At 42.3% G+C, this 18,959-nt stretch overlaps 1 protein-coding gene across 22 annotated transcripts in view; it reads right to left on the bottom strand.

The window, feature by feature from the left end:
• The window catches only part of LOC137371190 (inositol polyphosphate-4-phosphatase type I A), a 261,418-nt gene that overhangs the window by 113,974 nt on the left and 128,485 nt on the right, over window positions 1–18,959 (bottom strand). For 18 of the 22 annotated variants that reach the window (XM_068033314.1, XM_068033326.1, XM_068033325.1 and 15 more), the window contains 2 exons: window positions 11,608–11,787; window positions 2,786–3,015 (listed from right to left, as the gene is read on the bottom strand). In XM_068033314.1, the coding sequence (XP_067889415.1) occupies window positions 2,786–2,900 (115 nt within the window). In that variant the 5' untranslated portion in view covers window positions 2,901–3,015; window positions 11,608–11,787. Of the gene's footprint in view, window positions 1–2,785; window positions 3,016–3,109; window positions 3,317–10,997; window positions 11,116–11,607; window positions 11,788–18,959 lie in introns of all 22 variants that reach the window. The other 4 variants (XM_068033304.1, XM_068033303.1, XM_068033319.1 and 1 more) reach the window with 4 other exon arrangements.

Consider the following 18,959-nt stretch of genomic DNA (forward strand, 5'->3'; position numbering starts at 1 on the left):
AAACCCCAGGACCCAATACTGATTTACTAATTTTTGTTAGCAGCATACAATTTTCCCACTAGCTGGAAACAAATGACATAAGAACAATGATAAATGCTGGTTCAGGTCATTCAGGTGGTATTTTACTTAAGCTGATATATAGGTCCATGTTGGTCAGACAGCACTTACTGCTCCTCGGTTCTTTCTTAATCTGGAGGTAGTAGAACAGCATTACATGTTGCGTAATTTTTTTTTTTAGGTCTTGCATTTTGGACATCTGTGTGCTCCCTATTAGATTTAGGAGGTTGAAGTGCATGTTGAAAGAGTTGTTACAAATGGATTCATGAGACAACTGATTTGATTTCTGGAGATAAGATTTGAGGATATGGTGAAGTTAACTTATGAAAAAGAGATGGAATTAACGGTTCTAAAAATGAGTCTACTCTCATCTTATATAATCCATCCAGCAATACAACTGGAGCTACTTGAAGTTTTGTCCTCAAATTTGCAATTCATAGAAATATATTATATTGAAATAAGAGGCCAGCGTGAAATCAATGTTTGAACTCTCGGATAAGATGAAGAGAGAAGAAATGAGGACATTTTAATTCCTTGGGAAAGAAAAGAATTCTGTTAATTTGTGATAAAAATAAACTCAAAGGAAGCCCAAGAATAGCCCAAGCCAAATTAAATACAGTGGATTTAGTGTCAAGAGCTTGGAACATAAGAAATAGGAACAGGAGTAGCCCATTCAGCCTGCTCCACCATTCAATAAGATCATGGTTGATCCTCTAACTCAATTCCACCTTCCCACACTATTCCAATATGCATCAATTCCCTTAGTATCCAAAAATCTATTATCTCTGAGCATCCACAACCTTCTGGGATAGTGAATTGCAAAAATCACAACTCTATGAAGAAATTTCTCATCTTGGTCCTAAATGGCTGAACCCTTACTCAGAGACCGTGGGCTGAATTTTATTAGCTCCCCGCTGTTCTCAGCGGCGAGCTTCAAAAAGTGTGCGGCAGCTCATTAACAAAGGGGGCAGTACGCCTGCCCCTGATGACGTAGAGGGGTGGGCACACCATTCCAAGCAACGGCATCCGGCGCCACCGCAGCACCATTTTTAAAAGGCTTCAACCCCTCAGTAACATATAAATTTTTAAATCACAGAATTTAAAAAAAATAAAGTTACACATTTATCAACATTTTCACTCCCTCTCCCACACCCCCAATGACTAATCAATTCATTAAATGCCCAATCCTGACTTTCCTCACCAACCCCCCCACCCCCCGAACTTTAACTTTAACCCTCAACCCCTTCCCACTATTCCCAACCAATCAGAACAGTTTTCCCTGCTCCCCTCCCCCCGCCCGCCCTGCAAATTTCACTCCTAACCCCTCCCCATCACTGTTCCGCCTCAGATCTCCGAACGATGATCCGAAGGCATGTGACTTCCTGCAACCGGCCGGAATATTGGCGTGGGTTAGCCGTTGCTACAAGGTAAGTCATTATTCATGAATTTTAACGGTGTTACCATATTTAAATAAAGTCACTGCTGCCATGAGGCCTCGCCACCGCCGGTAAAATGTGGCAGGGCTTTCCCGGCGTCGAGGCCCGTGGTGGGCCTCTCCTAGAAGTATTTTCAGGGCCCTCCCGTCATGACCCCCGATGTTGGGGTGGGGGGGGGGGGGGGATTATAAAATTCAGCCCCGTGTCTCCTAGCTCCAGACTCTCCAGCCAGGGGAGTCAACCCAACATCAACCCTGTCAAGCTTTTCAAGTTTGAAGCCCACTGAAGGTAAGCCCATGAGTAACAACTTTAAGAGCAAGAAACACAAGTATATAAATTAATACCAACTCAAAAGCAGAACAACTATGTTTGTAGATGCCAAGATTAAGATTGTATAATGGTGTTGAGAGAAGACCTACTCTTCCAGAAAAACAGATCTGGTCTATTTGGCATTATATCTTTTCAGAGGTGAAATAATTTACTAGCTGCAACGTGTACATTCACCATCAAGGATCATAATTACTAGATTCATCAAAAGACCTGAATAAGTCAGGTTAACACTCAATCTCTAATTACTGCAAGGTTTTTATTTTCCATGCACAGCATTACCATCGTGTGAGAATTGTTCATGCCATACTGTCCTAGATGTGATGAATATTCCACAAGGAAAATTGCAGCAAAAATAAATTAGATAGTTTAACTTTTATTTATTCTTTCACAGTGTTTCTGGTTAAGAAAACAGCCTCCATACAACAACAACATAAAATTAATACACTTGGTTTATAATAGATTCACCTTAACTGATTAGATAATTTGAGGAAATTCTGCATTAAAGTTGGGAATATTTCTGGAGGAAGGAGGAAGAGTCTTTCAAACTTAAGTTTAAGTGACTTGACAGCATCAATATCTCCAGAGTGGCATTACAGTAAAAGACCAGTTTAGTTATAAATGTCCCACGGACTAGATTTTCAAAAATGAGGCATTCAAGCATTTAAAATCTCAAATGTACTTCTATAAAGAAAACTATTCTGATGTCAGAAGGGTAGATTCAAAGAACACTAAATTATCCCAGTAAAGTTTCATCGAAGCCAGGCCAAAAAAGGACTGCATGTGGTCAGCCAACCAACAAGCTAATTAGACAGGCTACTTTAATATTTATAGATCCCCACAAATAATATTCCAACACAATGGTTTTATTTCCTCTAAACTTTATCTGCATCTTCAAAAAATTAGCTCAAAAAATGTGTTTTCAGGTAGCAGATTTCAATAAAAATGTATACAAAATTCCTCACCTGCCAAAGATAAACTTAACATATCTGAAGACATATCAAATGTTGAAGCTCGCTGCATGGATCTGGCTTTAATATTGTGCCGAGGGCTTTGCTCCTTTGTTGACATTTTTTTCATGAGTAATATGCTTTTTCTTTTTGCCAGTCTTTTAATCTATTAAAGAGTTTAAACCGCACGTCCCTTCCTTTATGTGAATAAGCAGACGAGATGTTGCTTTTAGAGATTTCGAATTCTGAAACAAAGCCAGACAGTACAGGGTGAAGTGTTACATTCCTGGGACTTTTAACTTATAGACTTTTTAGGATTGATCTAATAGAGTCAATAACCTTTGTGTGCCGCTCTCCATAACACTGTTGGGTCCAACGTGGAAACTTCAGTGGACTTTGCAAAGCATGCTGATGCATGGCAGCAGCTCCACACATTTAGCAGCCCAGCAGCTCATGAAGCCCACAAGTGGATCTCCAATATAGTCAGGATTCAGATCATCACATCCATTATATGAGACTTTTTGAAGGCACGAGCAGCACACCTCCCTAAAATAAAATTATTTTTGAAAAAGGCAAATCTCCAACACCAGTCATGAATTAATAAGTGTGCAGATTTAGAGTTACAAATTGTGTAGCACAGAAAGAGATTATTCAGTCCATCATGCCCATGCCAACCTTTGAAAGAACTATCCAACTAATCCTGCTCCTATGCAGTTCCCCCACAGCCCTGCAAATCATTGCTTTTCAAGCATATATCCAATTCCCTTATATAAAAGTTACTGTTGAACCTGCTTGCATCACGCTTTCCAGGCAGTGCGTTTCAGATAACAGCTCTGCTTTAAAAAAAAAATCTAATTTCCCTCTGGTTCTTTTGCCAATTATCTTACATCTGTGTCCTCTGGTTACCGATCCTTCTGGCAATGAAAACATTTCCAGTTTCTGTCATTTTACTCGTTGTTTCTGGTAATATTCAACTTTACATGATAAATTGATAGGTGATTTCTGGAACAAAATTAGTCAAATATGCCAAAGAAGTTGCTCAGCTGGATTAATAGCCATGAAACTGAATCTGTGTTGATCATGTGAGGAAGAGAGAGTCTGAGCATCAATTCCAGTTTGTGTTCTCGATTCACTTAGGAATAAATGTTTGCTAGATTGAGGGAGAAATAGGGAATTAGATGGGCTGAAAATCTACTGTGACAGGTTGAGTGGCAATGGCAGGTATGGCTGGATCCCAAGTGGAGGCTGAGGGGACACATTTGAGCAAGAGACAGTTGTCTGAGTGAAATATTCGCCAGAGTGAATTTGGAAATTTGGTGCACGTGGCAAGTTCTGGCAAGTTTTTGTCCAGTTTAAATTTTAGATTAAGAGTCAGGCTTTAAATCTGCTGGTTAGGTAAATAGCCTTGCTAAACAAGCAGCAGCCAGCAGTGGCAGTTATCTGTCAATCAGTTGGAAGTAGCTAGGTTCAATAGGTGTTAACTACTGTAGCAGAAAGCTGAGCTAGCGAGTCATCAGAATCCTTAAATAAAGCAGACCAGTTTCTTAGCCAAACGCAATGAGGGGACTCAGTTGGGCAAGATATAGTTGCCTGAATGAGACATTTGCCAGAGTGAATGTGGAAATTTGGTGCATGTGGTAATTTCGGGGCGGGGGTGGGGGCAGAGGGGTTCCATTCCCTATCTTTTTCAGCCTCCAGCAGTTGGTGAGACTTCTTCCTCTGACTCCAAGGTAGGTAAGTGCAACTTTCCATTCTTTCAGCTTGAATTATTAACTAATTGACTAAAAAGAGATTGTACAGAGATGGCAGAGCCAGTGGCGTGCTGCAACTACAGCATGTGGGAAATTGTGGAATGCACTGCAATCCCGGACAACCATGTCCGCAGAAAGTGTCTGCAGCTTGCACGACTGCAGCTCAGAATTGCTGAGTTGCAGACTTGCGGAGCATCAGGGAGGGTGAGAGTTACCTGGACACTTTGTTCCAGGAGGCAGTCACACCCCTTAGAGCATTATAGATGGCCAATGGTCAGGGACAGGAGGGAGTGACTGACTGCAAGTGAGGCATGTAGGGGGATTCAGCATGTAGTGATGGAGGAACCTCAGCACTGACCTTGTCCAACAGGTATGAGGTCCTTGATACCTGTGTGGATGAAGAGAAGGACTGCAAGGTAGATGAGCGGACTGACCACGGCACCATGGTGAAAGATGCCATTCCAGTGGGGGGAGTGAAGAGGAATGTGGTAGTGATAGGAGACAGTATAGTCAGGGGGATAGATTCTGTTCTCTGTAGCCGCAACCGGGAGCTCCGACGGTTGTGTTGCCTGCCCGGTGCCAGGGTCAAGGACATCTCCTTGTGGCTGCAGAGGAATCTGGAGTGGGAGGGGGAAGATCCAGTTGTCAGAATCCCTGTGGGAACCAATGACATAGGTAGAACTAGAAATTATGTTCTGCTTAGAGAATTTGAGGAGTTAGGGTCCAAAGTAAAATGCAGAATATCAAAGGTAATCATCTCCGGATTGTTACCCAAGCCATGTGCAAATTGGCACAGGGTCAAGCAGATTACAAAATTCAATGTGTGGCTCAAAGAGTGGGGTGGGACGAAGGGGTTTTGATTCTTGGGGCACTGGCCTCAGTACTCAGGCAAGACAGCGCTATTCCGTTGGGATAGGCTTCACTTGAACCGGGCTGGAACCAGTGTCCTGGCCAATCGCATAACAGGAGCTGTGGGCAATGCTTTAAACTAATGGTGGGTGGGGGGGTGGGGGGGTGTGGAGGGAGGGGGGGGGGGGCGGAGGGAAGGAGGGGAGAGGGAGGAGGGAGAGAGGGTTTGGGTAAATGAAAATTTTGAAATCCAAACAGTGAGGTCAGGGTATTGTAGCAGGATAGTGATGTGGGTAACTCCCAAAAGAATGGGATAGGAATGGACTGAGAGTTAAACAAAAATTGTACATTGGCAAATAAGGTCACTGCAGGGAACAGAAGTTAAAAAAATGAAACTGAAGTTCCTTTATCTGAATGAGTGAAGCATCTGTAATAAGATCGATGAACTAGTGTCACGAATAGAAGTAAATGATCTAGATCTGATTGCCATTACTGAGACATGGTTACAAGGAGATCAAGGTTGGGAAATAAATATTCCAGGGTACACAATATTTCGGACAGACAGACAGATTTGCAAAGGAGGAAGGTAAAGGATGGCATAAGGACAATAATAAGAAGGGATCTGGCCTCGGAAGATCATGAAGTAAAATCAGTTTGGATGGAAATTAGGAATAGCAGCAGTCATAAAGCACTGGTGGGAGTAATTTACAGGCCCCCTAACAGTAATTATATTATAGGACAGAACATTAAATGGGAAATTATTGGAGCATGTAAAAAAGGTAGTGTATTAATTGTGGGGGACTTTAATCTGCATATAGACTGGGACAATCAAATTGGCAACAAGTGAATTTGTAGAATGCTTTCATGACAATACGCTGTAGAACCAACTAGGGATAAAGCTATCTTAGATCTCGTATTGTGTAATCAAGCAGGGTTAATAAGCAACGTCATAGTAAAAGATCCACTGGGAAAAAGTGATCACAATACCATTGAATTTCATGTGAAATTTGAAAGTGACACATTTCAATCACAAACAAGAATCTTAAACTTAAAGTCAATTAGGAAGGTATGAGGGGAGAACTGGCTAACATTAATTGGGTAAATAGACTGGAAGGTATGGCAGTAAGTGAACAGTGGGGAACATTTAAAGAAACATTTCAGAGGGTTCAACAAAAGTACATTCCATTCAAAAACAAAAACTGGTCCGGAAAGACCCATCCATGGCTCACTCAGAAAGTTAGAGAGTATTAGATTAGAAGAGAGTTACGATGTTGCAAAAAATAGTAGCAAGTCTGAGGATTGGGAGCGTTTTAGAAACCAGCAAAGGGCCACCAAAAAGTTGATAAAAAGGGAAAAAATAGAATGAGAGTAAACGAGCCAGCAATATAAAATCAGATTGGAAGAGCTTTTATAAGTACATAAAGGAAGAGAGTAGCTAAAGTAGGCTTTGGTCCCTTAGAGGCAGACGCAGGAGAAATCATCCTGGGGAATGAGGATATGGCAGAGGCATTCAACAAATATTTTGTGTCTGTCTTCACAGTAGAAGACACAAGTTCCAAACCAGAAACAGGCAGTAACCTAGGCGCTAAAAAAGTAAGGAAATTAGGGATGTTGTTATCAGTCAAGAAAAAGTATTGGAGAAACTTGAGGGATTAAAATCTGACAAGTCCCCAGGACCAGGTGGCCTACATCCTAGGGTGCTATCTGCAGAGATAGTGGATGCGTTGGCTATGATTTTCCAGAATTCCTTAGATTCAGGATTGATCCCATCAGATTGGAAGTTGGCAAATGTTTCGCCGCTTTTCAAGAAAGGAGGTAGAGAGAAAACAAGGAAATACAGGCCAGTGAGCCTAACAGCAGTCGTTGGGAAGATGCTGGAAACTATTAAGGAACTCTTAACATTGCATAGTACGATTAGAACAAGTCAACATGATCTTACTAAAGGGAGCTCCTGTTTGACAAATTTATTAGAGTTTTTTGAGGATGTAACTAGTAGGCTAGATAAAGGGGAACCAGTAGCTCTAGTATACCTGGATTTTCAAAAGGCATTCGATAATGTGCCACATAAAAGATTAACAGGCAAGATAAGGGCTCATGGTGTTGGGGATAATATATTAGTGTAGACAGAGGATTGGTTAACAGACAGGAAGCAGAGAGTGAGCATAAATTGGGCATTTTCAAGTTGGCAGGCAGTGAATAGTGGAGGGCCGCAAGGATCAGCGCTGGGGCCTCGGCTATTTACAATCCATATTAATGACCTGGATGAAGAGACAGAGAATAATGTATTTAAGTTTGCTGATGATACAAAGCTGGAAAGGTAATCTGCAGGGAGGATGTAGAGAGGCTGCAAAGAGATATAGACGGGTTAAGTGAGTGGGCAACAAGATGGCAAATGGAGTATAGCGTAGGGAAGTGTGAAGTTGTTCACTTTGGTTGTAAAAATAGAAAAGCAGAATTTTTTTTTTTAAAAGGTGTGAAACTGGTAAGCGTTGATCAGAGACACTTGGGGGCACTCGTACAAGGAATGCACAAAGTTAACATGCAGGTGCAGCAGGCAATTCAGAAGACAAATGGCATGTTGGCCTTTATTGCAAGGGGATTGGAGTACCGGAATAAAGAAGTCTTACTAAAATTGTACAGGGCTTTGGTGAGACTGCAGGTTTGGTCTCTACATTTAAGAAAGGGGAGCAGAGAAAGAGAGAGAAAAAGAGAAAAAAACACAGCTGGAGCAGAGCTTTAAAAAGTCCACCAAATGGAACACAGTTGGAGTGCGAGGGCGAGCCGGGGGAGGGGGGGGGGTGGAAAGAGAGAGAGCGAGTGCGAGAGAGGGCGCCGGGTGGGGGGGGGGGGGGGGGGGGAAGAGAGAAGAGAGCAAGCGGAGGGGAGATCGAGCGAGCAGGGGGGGGGGGGGGGGGGAGCGCGAGCGCGCAGGGAGGAGAGAGTAAGAGCGGGGGCAGAGCGGGCGGGCGCAGTGCAGAGAGCATGGGCGCAAGACAAAGAGATGGAGCGAGAGAGAGAGAGAGATGGAGCGAGCGAGAGAGAGAGCGAGAGAGAGAGCGAGAGAGCGAGAGAGAGAGCGAGAGAGAGAGAGAGAGAGAGAGAGAGAGAGAGAGAGAGAACGAGAACATAGCGGGAGTAGAGCCGGGGGAAAATCGAAAAGTGACATCAGAGTGACGTCACAATCAACAGACCAAGCAGGGAAATACACAGCCGCTGGGGTGAGTATACAGGTAAGCTGGGTTAGTAACTAAAGGAAAGAGAAAGGCAATGTTTATTTATGTAGTAAGTAGTGTTTTTTTAGGGAATCAGGGTCCCTAGTGTAAAAAATCTCTAATTTTTGAGTTATTTAAGGGAGTAAATTAAGGGTAAGTCATGGCAGGGCAGCTCGGCAGCGTGGAGTGCTCCTCCTGTGCAATGTGGGAAGTCAGGGACACTTTCAGTGTCCAGGGCGAACACGTGTACAGGAAATGTCTCCAGCTGCTGTTACATGAAATCCGTGTTTTGGATCTGGAGCGGTGGCAGGGCACACTGTGGAGCATCCACAAGTCTGAGATCATCGTGGACAGCACGTACAGGGAGGTGGTCACACTGCAGGTAAAGACTGCTCAGGCAGAAAGGAAATAGGTGACTGCCAGGCAGAGTAGAAGAACTAGGCAGGTAGTGCAGGAGTCCCCTGGGTCCATCTCCCTCTTGAACAGATTTAACTGCTTTGGCTACTGTGGGGGGAGATAGCTTGTCAGGGGAATGCAGCAAGTGCCAAGTCTGTGGCACCACAGGTGGCTCAGCTCAACAGGAGGAGAGGAAAAGAGTGGGCGAGCTATGGTGATAGGGGATTCTATTGTAAGGGGTACAGATAGGCGTTTCTGTGGCCGCAAACGTGACTCCAGGATAGTATGTTGCCTCCCTGGTGCTAGGGTCAAGGATGTCACGGAGCAGCTGCAGGACATTCTGAAGAAGGAGGGCGAACAGTCAGAGGTCGTCATTCGCATTGGTACCAACGACATAGGCAGAAAGAGGGATGAGGTCCTGCAACAAGAATTTAGGGAGCTAGGTCGCAGATTAAAAAGCAAGGCCTCAAAGGTTGTAATCTCTGGATTTCTCATTTTGGGAGGACTAACAAGGCAAGGGAATATACAATGGATGGTAGGACCCTAGGAAGTACAGAGGGTCAGAGGGACCTTGGTGTACTTGTCCATAGATCACTGAAGGCAGCAGCACTGGTAGAAAAGGTGATTAGGACGGCATATGGGATACTTGCCTTTATTAGCCGAGGCATAGAATATAAGAGCAAGGTTATGATGGAGCTGCATAAAATGCTATTTAGGCCACAGCTGGAGTACTGTGTGCAGTTCTGGTTGCCACACAATAGGAAGGATGTGGTTGCATTGGAGAAAGTGCAGAGGAGATTCACCAGGATGTTGCCTGGGCTGGAGCATTTCAGCTATGAAGAGAGACTGGATAGGCTAGGGTTGTTTTCCTTAGTGCAGAGAAGGCTGAGGAGGGCTATGATTGAGGTATACAAAATTATGAAGGGCATAGATAGGGTAGATAGGAAGAAACTTTTTCCCTTAGCGGAAGTGTCAATAACCAGGGGGCACAGATTTAAGATAAGGGGCAGGAGGTTTAGAGGGGATTTGAGGAAAAATGTTTTCACCGAGAGGGTGGTTGCAATCTGGAACGCACTGCCTGAAGTGGTGGTAGAGGCTGGAACCCTCACAACATTTAAGTTGTATTTAGATGAGCACTTGAAATGCCATAGCATACAAGGCTATGGGCCAAGTGCTGGAAAATGGGATTAGAATAGATAGGTGCTTGATGGCCGGCATGGACACGATGGGCCAAAGGGCCTGTTTCTGTGCTGTATAACTCTATCACTCTGAAGGATATACTTGCACTGGAGGCAGTGCAGCTAAGATTTACTAGATTGGATCCTGGGATGAGGGGGTTGTCCTATGATGAGATGCTGAGTAAATTGGGCCTATATTCTCTGGAGTTTAGATCTAATTGAGACATACAAGATTCTGAAAGAGCTTGATAGGGTAGAAGCTGAGAGATTGTTCCTGCTGGTCAGAGAATCTAGAACACAGGGACACAGTCTCAGCTAAGGGGTCAATCACTCAGGACTGAGATGAGGAGAAATTACTTCACTCAATGGGTTGTGAATCTCTGGAATGCTCTACCCCAGGGGGTTGTGGATGCTCCACCATGGAATACATTTAAGGCAGGGACAGATAGATTTTTGGCCTCACAGGGAATCAAGGGATACAGGGAGCGGGCAGGAAAGTGGAATTGAAGCCCAAGATCAGCCACGATCATATTGAATGGCGGAGCAGGCTCGATGGGCCATATGGTCTACTTTTGCTCCTATTTCTTGTGGGAGATCGGATTGAAATTGTGAGGGGCCTGGATAGAGTGGATGTGAAGGACCTATTTACCTTCGCAGAGAGGTCAGTGAATAGGGGGCATAGATTTAAAGTGATTGCTGGAAAGATTGTGGGGAGAGGAGGAAAAGTTCTTTCACCCAGAGGGTGGTAGGGGTCTGGAACTCACTGCCTGAAAGGGTAGTAGAGGCAGAAACCCTCAACTCATTTAAAAGACGTCTGGATATGCACCTCAAGAGCCATTACCTGCAGGGCTACGGACCAAATGCTGGAAGGTGGGATTAGGCTGGGTGGCTCATTTTTCAGCTGGCGCAGACATGATGGGCCAAGTGGCCTCTTTCTGTGCCGTAAACTTTCTACGGTTCTATGAAAAGAAAGCAAAGATGTAGTAATAGTGTGGGAAGGAGGAGGAGAATGGGAAAGGAATATAAAAGCGGCACAGAGTGAGACTGCGGTCTTGTTTCTCTCATCCTTCCTCAAAAAGACCAATATAGCTCTAAATAGAAGAGTTCAATAAACATTTCAGGTTCTTGTTGGAACAGAGGAGTCAAATGGGTCCGGGAAGGGAGAAATAATCTTCATCAGACTTCAAAAATAATATTTAATATTTTTCAATGCAAAGCAATATTATTTTATTGCTTCATAGTAACTGTGAGATTACATTGTGATAAATCAACAAAATTTAAATCAGTGAATGTAATTGCATACTACTACTACAAACTCTTTTTTGATAATTCAGATGCTCCCAGCATCAACTATAAAGCCTAGGAATGTGTTATAATGAACATAAAAAAATTAACATCTTAAGTAAATTGCAACAGTTTATTAAAGAAATTCAAAAAATTGAGTGGCATACCCATGAACGGTGTTACAGAAGCATAGGAGGCGGTTCACACTAGCAAATATGCAGATGCCAAACCCCTTACTTCATCAAGCAAAGCCCAAGGAAAAAGCAAAACGTCAAGTTAGACACTACAGGCCACTTCCTGTGCCCTGCTATTGCATAGCTTGCTAGTAGTATGTTGCCAAGGGGGACCTAGAAGACAAGACATTAGATTAAATTGGAAATACTGCAATTAGAACATGTGTAAAAATGTACAACTAAATGAAAAAAAATGCCTTAGCAAGAGGTCAGATACGGTTGGACCAAAAACAAACCAAGTAATTTCAGTTACAGACATGATAAAGCTCAACAACTCATAGGACTGGCCACATGATCCTAAAGCACTCAGTTGCTGTTTGCGTGCATGAACACTATAATCTTGAATACAAACGTTCTAGCAGATCTTCCCTTGCACTGCTCATGGTGTTTATAATGGTGATCATCAACTGTGTGATGTGGAAAAGTGCCATACAAACTAATTATGATACAGGAAGTTCATCTGCAAGATTTTTAATATTTACCAACAGACCTTGTACAGATTTACTCAGTGAGCTGCAAAATACATATTACAATAGGGATGTTTATGTCACAACACACAGTATGCTATACAGACTACTCATTTACAATGACCAAGTCCAATTCTATCTTTAGTTATTTTCTATGATTTTTACTGCTGCTTGGGAATTGAATTCCACTACTCTGTCCATTATTCTGTAAAATACATGGCCTTTATTTTATTTTCAGTTCTTTATCAAGTATTTCAATATTTATACATTTTCAGTTTTAAAGCTTAGAACTCACTGCAACATGTACCAGTTGGAGTTAGATATTTGGTATTTAATAGTACTAGGCAGGGGAGTGAAGATTAGCGGTGGTAGCAACTGAAAGTCTCATTAATCTCTCTAAGTAAAAGTGGAAACAATATTGGAGATATCATCTGGTCAGAGATTGTCTCAGAAATACATTTCCCAATACTGCACTACTGATTTGTTAAGAGCCAGGCACACACTCTGCTTTAACATTTAACAATAAAGCTAAAAACAAACAAGAAGTCATCTGTTGGAAGGAAAAGTCAATATTTTGGTCTTCTGGCCTTCTTCAAAACTGCACTCTGAATATTAGATGTAACATATCAATTCTTTAAACATAAAATATTTTTTCTGTAACATGTAAAGAGGTTTTAAATGCAGTCATTTCAGATTATTCTGAGAGGACTGTGGGCTGTGAATTGACACCTATCACATGTATAAAAATAATGATCTTACAAGATCTTTTAGAAATATTTCAAGGCAACATCATATCCAGGAACTCAGAAGATGCAAACACTTTTATATTATAGAATCATGGAAAGTTTAGGGCACAGAAAGAGGCCACTTGGCCCATCGTGTCGGTGCCGACTGAAAAATGGTCCACCTATTCTAATCCCACCTTCCAGCATTTAGTCCGTAGGCCTGCAGTTTACGGCACTTGAGGTGCATATCCAGACTCCTTTGAATGAGTTGCGGGTTTCTGCCTCAACCACCCTTTCAGGCAGTGAGTTCCAGACCCTCACCACCCTCAGGGTGAAAAAGTTTTTCCTCATCTCCCCTCTAATCTTTCTGCCAATCACTTTAATCTATGCCCCCTCATCACTGAGCTCTCTGCTAAGGTGAATAGACCCTTCACCTCCACTCTCTCCAGGCCCCTCAGTTTTGTACATTTCAATTAGATCGCCCTTCAGCCTTCTCTGTTCCAAGGAGAACAACCCCAGCTTATCTAATCTTTCCACATAGATGCATTTTTCCAGTCCTGGCAACATCCTCGTAAATCTCCTCTGTATCCTCTCCAGTGAAATTCCATCCTTTCTGCAATGAGGTGATTAGAACTGCACACAGTACTCAAGTTGTGGCCTCACCAATGAGTTATACAGTTCCAGCATAACCTCCCTGCTCTTATATTCTATACTTTGGCTAATAAAGGAAAGGATTCCATATGCCTTCTGAACCACCTTATTGACCTGTCCTACTACTTTCAGGGATCTGTGGACATTCACTCCAAGATCCCTAACTTCCTCTACACTTCTCAGTACTTTCCCATTGATCGTGTATTCCTTTGCCTTGTTTGACCTCCCCAAATGCATCACCTCACACTTCTCCAAGTTGAATTCCATTTGCCACTTTTCTGCCCATCTGACCAGACCATCAATATCTTCCTGCAGCCTACAGCTATCCTCCTCACTATCTACCACACGGCCAATATTTGTGTTGTCCGCAAACTTCTTGATCATGCCCCCTACATTTACTCCAATCATTTCCAGAAGATTATGCAACCACTTCCAGCAGAAAGGCTCTACATGATCTGGTTCCTCATATTTTGAATTCAACCCTTTTACACTCGTCCAGTTTTTGGGGGGGATGGGGGTGGGGGAGTAGAGGTGTGGGGGAACGGGGTGGGGGAGGGAGTTGGTTCAGAGACACTTGGCACCACCAGAATAATTGGTCATTTATTAGTTCCCACATAATAGTATTGCAACTTTGTATTTAACTACATTTGAGCAATTTCTCAAAAAAATTGGTCTACGTAACTGGTCTTATAATAAGAGATCAAACCCTAAATTGCAGAATAAATTAAATGCAACTATGACTTTTAGTGCAAGCCATAATCAATCAATTTGGGCTTCCTTAAGTCAACACTATTACAGTATAAACATATGATTCCAGATCAACAGAATATAGGTATACAAGAAAAATAGATATTATTGGACCTGCTGTGTACGTCCATCACAAAACAAAAGTTAATGTGCTGAAACTTATACTTCCGCCGCTGATTAAAACAATGGCGGTCTGCCCGCGGGGACCGCAGGTTGTGGAGCCACCGCGATATTAAGCGGGCAACTCATTTAAATAGCCGGGGTGGATCGCCCCTCCGATGATGTGGAGGGGGCGGGCTGTCCATTCCCAGCACCTGTGCACAGGCAGCTGACGCCATTTTTAAAGGGCTTCAAGCCCTTCCATTCAATTTAAATATTTAGACGTTATGAAAAATTTTACAAACATTTAATTTGCCCCTCTCCCACCCCCCCCCCCCCCAATAACCATGTAATTAATTACTTGCCCTCTTCCCCCTCCAAAACACTTCCCTTGTCCACCTGACCACATCCCCCTCTCAGTACATATTTACACTATAACCCTCCCTTACACCAAAGATATTAGTTTGACCTCACTACCCCACCACACTCCACTCCCCTGCACTGAAAAACTTACCTCCTGCCCCCTCCCAACCAAGGTTCCACCTCGTTTACCCAGACGGGAAGCTGAAGGCGCGGGAGTGCCGGCCACCAGCACAAATATCACACCGGGACAGACGGCGGTAACATAAAGATAATTAATTCAGTGATGTAAATTTATTTTCTGAGCAGCAGGTGGGGGTGGCCGCCACCAATATTGGGCTGGGTCAATACTGCGTGGCAGCCCTCTCCCGGAGGCATTTTTCGGCCCCCTGCCACAACCCCCGATGTTGGGGGATGGGGAGTGTCCTGTAAAATTCAGCCCAATGTTTCCGGTGCAAGTACTTAGAATGGAGCTGCTTTGTACATCTAGTTTTTCCATTATTACCTTTTGCTGATCATATATTACAGCAAACTGAGAACATAATTTGTGAAATGAAAACGCCATTATGCCCAACAAGCCAGTCTTTATTTTTGATGGGTTGAGCTGGTGGTGCGTTGACCTACCACCCGTTTTCTCATAAATCTCCTCCAGAAAGAAACCTAAATTGTCTTGAAGCCCTTTTACACCACCTGCATCAGTGGTAAATGTATTCCACATTTCCATTACCCTTTCAGCAAAAACTTCACAACCTTTTGCTAAGCATAGATTTTAATCTGGAGGCAAGTTCTGTGCAGGGGCGCTGTTGAGATCAGGAAACCCTGAAGAACTGGTTTCCTGAATGTCACAGAAATTAACTGCAGGTCTCCTGATTGGCAGGCTGGAGGCCTTTCAGGCAGGATGCCTCATTCACAGGGTGAAGCCTATGAGAGAAATTAGGTGTATTGGGAGTGAGAGAGATGGCTGGGGCGTGGGGAAGGGGGAGGTTGGTGGTGGGCAAAGGTGGTCAGGGTTCTGATGATTTGGGGTGGGGGTTCAAACTGGATAGCTTGATGGGCCTGGAGGAAGTATTCCTGCTTCTCCTGGCCACAAACAGTGCTGTAAATGCACTTAGCATCATGGATTTAGCCCAAGTAGCTGCCTTTAAGCTGCTAAGTTTCCTGAAACCTGGGTGCCTGTGGTTGAAATGAAGGCACATTGATGGAGTTCAAATACCAAGAGACATGCAGCCTCTGTATAGTATTTAAATGACCAACTTGCTTTCCACAAATGGATTGGTTGCTCTCCCCCTCACATCACACACTCAGCCGTTAAAACCAGAAGCAGGATAGTTCAAGGCAGGTTTGGTTCCTGTTCCAGACTTTTTGCATTTTAACCTCTGACAAGACTCCAACTCACCCTTTTTTGGGGAGTTAAAATTCATCCCTTAATTTTCTATTTTTTTTTAAACTCATGTCTCTTGGTATTTGAATTCCATCAACGTGAACAAATTGCCTGAATCAACTTTGCTAATTCCCTTCTTAATCTCAAAACCCTTAATCAGGTCACCTTGAAGCGTACACTTCGCCCTAGAAAACAATTATTCCAGTCAGATATCTATGCCTTCGTCATTTCCAATTTTTAGCCCATGAGCATATTACTCCCATGGTGTTCACACGTACGATTTATTAAATTCTTATAATCTCAATGATGAGATTTACTAAAAATAAGTTTTATTGAAATGATTTATCAGGTAGAAACCTAGCAATACAAAACTGAGCAGCAATTGTGAAGTGCATAAAGTCAACATGGTCCACTTTCCAAGACCTATAACCTTTTTTTTTAAAAAAAGGGGGTTCTGGGTAGATTGGGGTGGTTGCACTGACAAATCACAGATGCTTCAATAGATACATTTGTCAGCTAACAGTGGGAAATAAGAATAAACAGCAAGAATAAAAGATGAATGGTAATAGAATACCGGATACAATACAGAACAGGAATCTGGGGTCGAGAACAGCTCTTTGAAACAAATCAGTGTAATACTCAGCAGTAGCAAATAAGCAAGTATGATATTGTGCTGTGTCACTAAAAACACTGTAGTCCTAGAAGACAATATGAATTCCTAAAGATTGCTAGTTTGGCACTACCTGGAAGGCTGTGCACAATTGTTGTGGATTTGAAGTGGGTACGGAGGAATGTAACAAATCCCAGAGATTATGTACTTGAGGTATGAGGAATGTCTGAGGCAACTTTGAATTTTTAAACTTTTAGAAATGCTGACTCAGAGGACTTTGCTGAGGTTTAAAGATTCTAAAATGTACAGATAAACTGAATCCTTGTTTAGTATGATATAATCACAAAACTCTAACTGGGACGATGTACTCAAGTACTCTGGAACTCTACATTTGACCAACCCAAGATGTAAACCAAAATTGTACTTGCATGATTTCACTGCAACAGAGAACGTAAACTATTTGCTTCCTAACCCAATATTCAGGGAGCAAATCAAGTTATCAATTCTTCATTTAACTTTGTACACAGTAATTCACAGTTGTGCTGATTTTCACTTCAGAAATAGAGGAACACTTTGAACCATAAATGATAATTACCAAAATGGATTTAGGAAAAAGTTATCACAAAATTCTTGTTGCTAATGTTACACAAAACTGACAGTTGGTTATTCAGTAACACAAGATGTCATGGTTACTGTTCCAATGCCACAGCAATTTTCTTGGGACATGGGTGACCTTTAGAGAGGAGATAGCTTAGGTACAGACGAGACATGTTCCCATAAGGGGGCAAGGAAGGGTATCCAAAAGCTAGAGCACCCGGATATACAGATTAAAATATGAAACAGCAAAAGGAAGCTTAGATATATATTGGGTTCATAACTCAGTAGAGCATCAAGCTGAATACAGAAAGTACTGAGAGGAACGGAGTAAGAAAATAAGTGGGGCAAAGAGTATGACAACAGATTAGCAAATAATTCAAAAGGGAACCCAAAAGTCTTTTATAAACATAAAAATAGTAAAAGGGTAGTCAAAAGGTGGGACAGATTAGGGACCAAAAAGGAACTGATCTGGTGAAGGCAGAGAGCATGGCCAGGGTACTAAATGAGTACTTTGCATCTGTTTTCACTAAAGAGAATGCTGACAATGTTGTAGTAAAGAGGGTAGCAGAGAAATTGGACAGGATGTACTGAAAACGTTGGCAGTTCTCAAAGTAGCAAAGTCACCTGGTCCAGATGAGATGCATCCATCATTGCTGAGGGAAGCAAGGGTAGAAATAACTGAGGTTCTGGCCACAATCTTCTTTGATATGGGAGTGGTGTCAGAGGATTGGCTAATTGCAGCTCTTACGAACCTGCTCAAAAAAAGGTTGTGAGGCATAATCCTGGTAACTACAGGTCAACCCAGTCAGCCTAATGTAATTGGCGGGGAAAATTTGACAGACAATAATCCAGGACAAAATTAATTGGTGCTTCAAAAAAAATGAAATGGTTTAATAAATGAATGCCAGCAAGTTTTTCTTAAAGGCACATTGTGTTTGACTAACTTGATTTTGTTCTTTGATCAAGTAATGGGGAGGATTGATGAAGATAGTATGGTTACTATTATGTATATGAACTTTCAAAAGGCATCTGATAAAGTACAACAAAATAGACTTGTGAGCAAAAGTGAAATCCATGGAATTAAAGTGTTTCTGTTTTTATTTCAGATTTTCAGCATCTGCAGTATTTTGTTTTTATTAGAGTAGGGTGAACTCATTTTTTCCCCAGATTGGAAATGTGCAGTGATGTCCCTTAGGGGTTAATGCTGGGACCACTATTCTTTTCAACTTGCATTTCAAAATTATGTTCATTATACCCAAGTTTGCAGACACAAAACTCAAATGTAGTAAACAATGGATTGACAAATTGAGAAGGCTGTTAAAAAGAAATTCGGGATCCTAAGCTTTATACATAGAGGCACAGAGTACAAAAACAAGGAAGTTATGCTAAGCCTCTGTAACAAATTAGTTAGGTCCCAACAGGAGTATCTAGGCACTAAACCTTAGAAAGGATGTCAAAGCTTTAAAGAGGGTTCAGAGCAGATTTACTAAAATGGTACTAGCAATGAAGGATTTCAGTTACACAAAGACTAGAGAAAATGGGGTTATTCTTGGATGAGTGAAGGTTAAGAGGAGGTTTGATAGAGGTGTTCAAAATCATGAAGGGTTTTGGAGTAAATATGAAGAAACTATTTCCAGTGGTAGAAGGGC

Source organism: Heterodontus francisci, chromosome 6 (genome assembly GCF_036365525.1).
Source record: "Heterodontus francisci isolate sHetFra1 chromosome 6, sHetFra1.hap1, whole genome shotgun sequence".
In the NCBI taxonomy this organism is placed as follows: domain Eukaryota; kingdom Metazoa; phylum Chordata; class Chondrichthyes; order Heterodontiformes; family Heterodontidae; genus Heterodontus; species Heterodontus francisci.